Below are 7,902 nucleotides of genomic sequence, written 5' to 3'. Positions count from 1 at the left end.
GATATATTCACAACATGGTGTATAGTAAGATGTGTGAATTGTAAAAGAATAAACACATTGTTACAACATGCTTAAATGTCAGCATCAGTTTTTATTGACAAACTGGTACAGTTTTAACTTGATTTCTAACACTCATTGTAAACTTAACAAAAAGAGCACATACATGCTCTCAACGAATTCAGGGGGCTTGACTTTAACAAGAGGAAGCTGATGAATGTTCCAAAAAATAATATAGTGGCTGCCACTCATCAAACCACAATACGGTTCCAACGGTTTCTTGTGGCATGTGCGAGTACATTGACTGGATATCTGTGGTTGTCAAGGCAGAACTGGTGACTATATAGCTTGGAAGATGCTGTTGGGCTGCAAGTGGAACTGCCCACCTCTTAGTGCAAGAACCAGATGCAGCACTGAGCCACCCTGGATCTTGTAGTCTGCTGCTGTTTTCTCATCGTTCCTGAGGAAGGGAGATGAAGTGTTTGGAATCAGATAAAAAGCTTTCTGGTGATCGGAATAATGAGTATGTGTATATCCTATCTTACATCTGTTTTCCACTGTAAATGAGTCTTTGTTGCTGGGGTGGTATTCCCTCTTTCTCCTCCACTCTCTCTTTTATTCTCTCCACCTAAGTAAGATAGACACATCAATGCATACATATGCAAAGCACATCAAATCAAACACTCTTTACAGTCAACTGTGCAATTGATAGGAATCTGTTGGCTAATACACAAACTCAAAATGCCATTTGCTATTAATCATGAATGATATAGTACCTTGTCTGTGGGCTCGATGTCAATCTCGATTTCTTTTCCAGTGAGTGTCTTTAAAAATAGTGCAGAAGATGGTTACTCTTTATATATCACAGTCATAGACACAAGCTTTCCCTCTGATGAGTCCATGCCCATCATCATTTGTACACAACACATTGTTCAATTACGCACACACTATTACGTAGAATAACGTATAGTCAGAGCTAAAAAATAAAATAAAAATAATAATAACTATATTTTTTATCCAGTGCTTTACTATATTTTATGAGATGCAGTCCAGAAATCGTTTAATTCGCTCAATCGAGCAACATTACAACGGTGAACTGGACGATAACTAAAAATGACCGTGCTGAATGAAATTGCTGTTATTTGTTCTTACCTTGACTTTAATTAGCATTGTGGCTTCCTCTGTTCTAGAACTATGTAAATATAATAAATTGGTGGTGGAAGAATTTGAGACACCTCTAATTAATTATTCGCACAATTCCTCAACGGCATTCGCAGTTCCTGCGTCACTGACAAATAATTCCTACCACTCTTGTGTCCACACAAAAGGTTCCGAGGTGAACGTGGAAAATAACGCTGCGGTCCCACAGACCTTCTATGGGTGGTACTTGGTCGAGGAGACGAGAGGACGTTTTTGGATGTCTATGGAGGATATGCGTCATTACGCTGAGTAAACTGCTTTTGTGAGAAAACAGCTCATCATATAATGAATTGTCCACAAATCTTCAATATGCTTTACACTAAAAAATCAGTTTGGAGTGCACTGTGTGTGGAGTTTACTACGATAAAATTGCCGTTTTAAAAGAGGTAGTTGTCAGTTTACGGCTCTTCCCATTCGTTTGTATGGTATCCGCAAACGGTGACTTACTGTCGTGATACGCAAGTTGACCGTTACAATGTTAAAAAGCGGAGGTTGCTAAGATCTCTGGAATCACATCCTTTGTTGCTAAAATAATAATTAAAAAATGCGTTTTATATTTAATTATTTAAATACACACAACATACTAAATAATATTCAACCGCGTAGTAACAAACTATTTCCGTTAAAGCAAAACGCACGGGAGAAAAATAAAGTTGCGACAGTTATTGCGGCCATGGGCTTCAAACCAACCTCCTTTTGTAGTTTTTAACGGAACACTTGAAATTGAATATGCGTGCGACCCCTCAGTAATAAGACTACATGCGCTGTCATTCGTAAAGGTCCACCCTCCAAAAGAACCCCATTTGACACCGGAAACATGCTTTAGTCTTTTCCCTACAAGTTCTACAAGTAGGTGCACGGTTCCAGTTAGAGGTAGGATGCTATTGTACTTAGTGAAATACATGCAATGAAACATTTGCATTTTTTGTAATGAAAAACAAATCCATGCTGTGTCATGGTGACAGAAAATGAGCAATTATAACACTATGACCTAGATTACTTGACAGCCAGGACATGTGCAGAATACATGAAACCAGATGTGTGACAAATATATGTTGCATTGGTTTCCTATCATGTCTGAAATGCCATGAGCATTAAGTATTACAAAGAGTTTAAATGTAGATTGAGAGTTTGTGAAAAAAAAAAAAGAAAAAAAAAATGTATTTCCTGTCTCAGTGTATCCCCACCCCTCCCCAACCTCTGTAGCTCCAATAACTGAAGGAGCAGGAATGTTTTCTTTCTCTTGTTTTGTTTTTCCACAAACAGTGAGATACTGTTGGAGAAGTCTCAAGGCCACCCTCTTCAGCTGCCATGCCACGAATCGAAAATGACGTCAAACTTGACTTCAAGGACGTGCTGCTGCGTCCCAAACGAAGCACTCTGAAATCTCGCAGTGAGGTTTGCCATCCTTGATCTGTTATGTTAAAATAATTTGCATTGTTGGCCCAATTTGAATTGAGGCACCATTGTATTCACTAATGGTGCAATATCAACCTTCTCTTCGGTCTCAGGTGGATCTCATGCGCAGTTTCACATTCAGAAACTCAAAGGGCAGTTATCGTGGAATTCCCATCGTAGCCGCCAACATGGACACTGTGGGGACTTTTGAAATGGCCTTAGCTTTACATCAGGTGTGACAGGACTCCCCAAACTCCTCTATTCTCTGCTTATAAATAATTAATTACTGCAGGGACTTGAAACATCACCCCCATGTTGTCAATAAAAAAATAAATAAAGACATTTGAGCTTTTATAAGGAGAGGAAGTATCTCTGTAGTGTAGTGTTAGGGAGTTTATGAAAAGCATTTAGTTCTGTCTTGGTACTTTGACTTCTCAGGGTCTAAGTTCACTCCAGTTTTTCTTTTGCCTGTCTTTAGCTTTAACCCACTTAAAGGAATAGTTCTCCCTAAAATGAAAATTCTGTCATAATTTACTCTAGTCATTCCAAACCCGTATGAATTTCTTTCTTAGGCGGAAAACAAAAGATGTACTAATTATGCTATAGCACTAAACAACTCAAGTTCTCACTTGAACATGCAAGGCTCTGTGAACAAGCTTCTCACATGCTCACATGAACGTGCAACAGACGTCATGTTTTTCACTGAAAAATTGCTTACATTTAAAAAAAAAAAATCATATGCCATTGTACTGAAGAAAAACAACAACAACAAAATATTAAAATCATTAAAACATCTTATGTTTCTGAGAAAGGAAGTCATACAGGTTTGGAACAACATAAGGTTGAGTAAATTATGACAGAAGTTCATTTATGGGTGAATTATTTGTTTAACAGAAACTTGGTTTTTTTTAATAGGATTATGTGTTGTTTTCTTAACTCTGCAGTTGTAAATATTATTTATTGTAATCATGTGTGTTTTCTTTTAGTTTACTCTCTTTACAGCCATCCATAAGCATTACTGTGTGGATGACTGGAAAGAGTTTGCTACAAAGAACCCCGAATGCTTACAGGTGAGCAAAATCTTTTCTAGATTTATAATCTGCTCTGCTGTGCTTTAAATTGTTGCTATTTTAAGTGGTCTGACTCAGTCTCTCATTATTTTTCATTCTTTCTTTCTTTCTTTCTTTCTTTCTTTCTTTCTCTCTCTAGAGTGTAGCAGTCAGCACAGGAACAGGTGAAGGAGATTTTGAGAGACTGGGGGCCATTGTGGCTGCCGTACCTCAGATTCAGTACATATGTGTTGATGTAGCGAATGGTTATTCTGAACACTTTGTCAACTTTGTGAAAGATGTGAGGCAGAAGTTCCCCACTCACACTATCATAGTGAGTTACCAGTCCAGAACAGATAAACATTTCCATAATCCCATTAGCAATTATATTTATATTTTGAAATCCTTGTTTTGTAGGCTGGCAATGTGGTCACAGGAGAGATGGTGGAAGAACTGATTCTTGCTGGTGCTGACATCATCAAAGTGGGCATTGGCCCAGGTAACATAATCCATCATTTATTGCAACAGTTTCAAAAAGTGTCAAATGCGTGTTACATTATTTTTCACACATAGTTGCTCATGCTTGATTTAGCATCTTTTTTACCTCTTTATGTGTGTAGGCTCTGTGTGTACCACTCGTAAGAAGACGGGTGTGGGTTATCCTCAGCTGAGTGCAGTCATTGAGTGTGCTGATGCCGCACATGGCCTGGGTGGACACATTATATCTGTGAGACTCTTTTGGTTTGTTTGTGTTTGCTAGTGTCATTTGCAAGAGCCAAGTTCTTACATTGGAAATTAATAATAAAAGACCCACCATGCTACTTGCTTGCTTTGTGGAAAAGGAATATTTGATCATGTCTTTGTGGGACTCATCCATTTTTTGTCTCTTATGTAGGATGGTGGATGTACCTGCCCAGGTGATGTTTCCAAGGCATTTGGTGAGTCTCGGTAACACTGCCTCGTAATCATAGCTCAAGAATTATAAACCATTTAAACATAATAAATGCCAAGAAAAACAACAAAAACTTATGTAAGGGCAAAGGTAAGCTTGTAGGAGAACTTACATGTAATACATTAGCCACATTTCCACTATCGGGCCAAATGAGGGCATGCTAGTGTGGCCAGGGCCAGTTGCATTTCCACTGTCACTTCCGGGGCTTCCTCAGGGCCAACAGCCCGCTGATTACCCTTAGGCCAAAGAAGGCACACTGGGGATTGTGGCGGGGTCAATGTCAAAGGTCTCAGTCAGGTCTCGCTTTCCACCAAGCAAAGACCAAAATAAGCAAAGAAATGGCAGCTTCAGTTTCCACCATGTTTATTTCGAGGGCTAGCTTGTCTCCAGAGTCTGATACCTCATTTTGAGCTTCCCTCTTGCTTGTAAAATGGGCAGGGTGTGTGACATTGGCACCAGGGCGGCGTATTAGAGGTGGATTTTAGGGCAACGTTGCTGGGCTGTTGGCCCGATGGTGGGGATGCAGATTGATTTTGGTCTCGAGGTCTGAGGCTAATGGCCCCGGCTGACCAGTTGATAGCTCTGGCCCAGTAGTGGAAACGTGACTACTGTCACATGAGGCTTTGCATTTGATTGACTAATCTGTGTGACCAACAGGTGCGGGGGCTGACTTTGTAATGCTGGGAGGAATGCTCGCAGGTCATTCTGAGAGTGGGGGTGACATCATAGAGAAGAATGGCAAAAAGTATAAACTTTTCTATGGCATGAGCTCGGACACAGCCATGAAGAAGCACGCAGGAGGTGTAGCAGAGTACAGGTGAGCACAGCTGAGAGAAGGTATTATGATGGAACTTGTAGATTAGTTTATCCTAATTCAGTCATAACAACTCTTGGAATAAATTTAGGGTGGTATAATGGATATGACAAGTTTCTAAGTTTGGTCCTGGCGGACTAGGTCTGCTTACGCTGCTGCTGCTGCTGCTGCAGAGTAAATACAAAGACTTGCCTCTGCTAGAACATACTCAGACACACATAAAGTATAAAACATGCTTCTGTAGCTACACAATTAGACATATATACAATCCATTTCCAGCAGATCTAGACAAGTGTTGCTTGGGGGTGGAGGGTTTCGGAGCAAAAACTGTCTTTAGACAACTGAGCAATTTAAATGTGACAAACAAGTTGATTGGCTAGCAGATTACATGCCAAAGGACCTTTCAGCTTGCACCATTTGAGGTAATTGGCTTAACTGATTACCTATCAGCTTGCGCCATGTAGAGTTTCATGACTGAACATGGGATGAATGTTATTTATGTTAAATAAGGGGTAGTGGGCAGAAGTGGGCAGACCTGAATATCAGCTTTGTTAGCCAGTTTGATCTAAACTGGCTCTCAAGGACAGAATTGCAGTACCCTCTGGACTGTTTTTAAAAAAACAGACATTTAACACACACTTGATTCTTCTTTTTGTTAGGATTAATATTGTAATAAACCATCATATTTGTATTTTAAGGGCGTCAGAGGGTAAGACGGTTGAAGTGCCTTACAAAGGGCCTGTGGAGGTGACAATTAGAGATGTGCTGGGAGGAGTTCGCTCCACCTGTACATATGTGGGCGCTGGCAAGCTGAAAGAGTTAAGTCGTCGTACCACCTTCATTAGGGTGACCCAACAGCTCAACACTGTGTATGGAAATGATAACTAAGGCAGGTCATTTCTGAGGTCTAACTGGGTCCTTATTGGGCCAAATCATAATGAAAGGTCATTGTCAAAAGTCATATGCATGTTCACACACACCTCTTATCCACATTTAGGGGTATAGTGTGTATTTTAGGGTTTGCACAGCTATGAAATTTTCAGTTGACTTTTACCAGTAGTTATCAAGAACACAATAACTTAATTTTTCTTGCATTCCATCTATTTTAATTTTTACTTAATTGTAATAAAGGACATGATTTAAAAAAAATGTGTTTAATATATTACCCCTTACTGAAAGTGTGTTTTGTGCAGTTTTTTTTTTTTCATCATCACAGCCTTCAAACTGAAGTTGTCTTCTGTTCATTAGTTTTAACATCCTTTAGTCCAAATGCTCTATTAGAGACTTTTTTTTTTTTTTTGAAGTATTTTATCCAGATACTTCAGGTACTATTTTAGAATTTGTTGTAAAGCTGAATGTCTATGCCTGATGTTTTATATTTCTGTAACCTGAGATTTCTGATACTGTTAACTATTTCCATGCTATTCCCTCTCACTGGACCATCTCAGAACCTTGAAAGGATTATCAGTGTTATCAGTGTATTATACTATATGCTATAGACTTCTATTATACTATATATTGTCATTCTATCTGTAGCATACATTTGAAGACCAAGGCCATGGTATTTTATGCTTAACATACTATGCACTCTGTTGTGCTGAAAAATGATAGTAGTATTACATATGTGATTGTTCTATGTAACAAATACAAGAGTATTACACAAACATTTGAAGTCTTAATGAATTCCTGACATGGTATTAGCATAATTGTATGCATTTGTGCCCAGTTTTATACTTAACACATCTTAATTAACCTTAATAATTGAATTTGTACCGTTTTATTTGTTTTTTACACACTTCATATTTCAGCCATTCCATTGCAGTTACTGTCCTCATTGATTAAAGTGTCTCTGATTGTGATTAAAGTTGCTGCTGGTGCATGAAATGTTGAAAGAAAGTCAGATCTTGGCTAATTAGTGGTGATTTAATTTGATCCATATTGATTTGTATCTTTTGTATTGTTGTTAAATCTGATTGTTGTTTCAAATATGTCATTTGGAATAATTGCACTTCAAATTCTTTTTATTTTCATCAAATGTTAGCTTACCTGTGTTGTATTGTGAAAATAAATGAGTTGCATAAACATTGTAGTTTACCTTAGTAGTTTATCTTACACAGGTACACTATTTAATATTTGAAGCATAAGAAAATACAAAATATATACAAAAGTATGTGGACACTGCACAAATCCCAGACCTGAAATGTAAACACTTTTAGGAAAAATAGGAATGCCAACTGCAAGCCAGGCCTTGTGTATCTCCCAGCATCAGTGCTTGACCTTACTGATGGACTTGTGATTGGGAGCAACCTAACGATTAGGCTTTATAAATGTGGCAAACATACATACCCGTACAAATGTACAAGAATTGACTTTGTTATAATATTTTCCAGTTTTATTATTCATATTGTGCTGTTTATGTTGCACATTATTTATTTTTTTAATAATAATTGGGTAACACTTTACACTGGATAACTGCCCGAAGGTTCCATTCA

At 38.3% G+C, this 7,902-nt stretch overlaps 2 protein-coding genes across 3 annotated transcripts; one reads left to right on the top strand and one right to left on the bottom strand.

Moving 5' to 3' along the window:
* Positions 1 to 71: 71 nt before the first annotated feature.
* On the bottom strand, positions 72 to 1,307 carry LOC127454779 (NEDD8). Its single transcript, XM_051722189.1, has 4 exons — positions 1,150 to 1,307; positions 774 to 821; positions 543 to 625; positions 72 to 457 (listed from the first exon to the last, which is right to left on the bottom strand). Exons 1-4 carry the CDS (start codon positions 1,165 to 1,167, stop codon positions 337 to 339), a joined length of 270 nt encoding a protein of 89 aa, XP_051578149.1. The 5' UTR covers positions 1,168 to 1,307; the 3' UTR covers positions 72 to 336.
* A 1-nt stretch (position 1,308) lies between these two features.
* On the top strand, positions 1,309 to 7,494 carry gmpr2 (guanosine monophosphate reductase 2). 2 transcript variants are annotated; one of them, XM_051722178.1, is made up of 10 exons: positions 1,309 to 1,459; positions 2,464 to 2,595; positions 2,709 to 2,828; positions 3,582 to 3,665; positions 3,805 to 3,978; positions 4,062 to 4,143; positions 4,265 to 4,371; positions 4,540 to 4,582; positions 5,254 to 5,413; positions 6,109 to 7,494. In XM_051722178.1, exons 2-10 carry the CDS (start codon positions 2,509 to 2,511, stop codon positions 6,296 to 6,298), a joined length of 1,047 nt encoding a protein of 348 aa, XP_051578138.1. In that variant the 5' UTR covers positions 1,309 to 1,459; positions 2,464 to 2,508; the 3' UTR covers positions 6,299 to 7,494. The 2 variants fall into 2 exon arrangements, with proteins under 2 accessions (XP_051578138.1, XP_051578129.1); XM_051722169.1 differs by lacking the exon at positions 1,309 to 1,459 and adding an exon at positions 1,542 to 2,070.
* The last annotated feature ends 408 nt before the right edge of the window (positions 7,495 to 7,902 follow it).

The sequence above is a fragment of the Myxocyprinus asiaticus genome, chromosome 2 (genome assembly GCF_019703515.2).
Source record: "Myxocyprinus asiaticus isolate MX2 ecotype Aquarium Trade chromosome 2, UBuf_Myxa_2, whole genome shotgun sequence".
NCBI classification, from domain to species: Eukaryota; Metazoa; Chordata; class Actinopteri; order Cypriniformes; family Catostomidae; genus Myxocyprinus; species Myxocyprinus asiaticus.
This window is presented reverse-complemented; position numbering and strand designations above follow the sequence as displayed.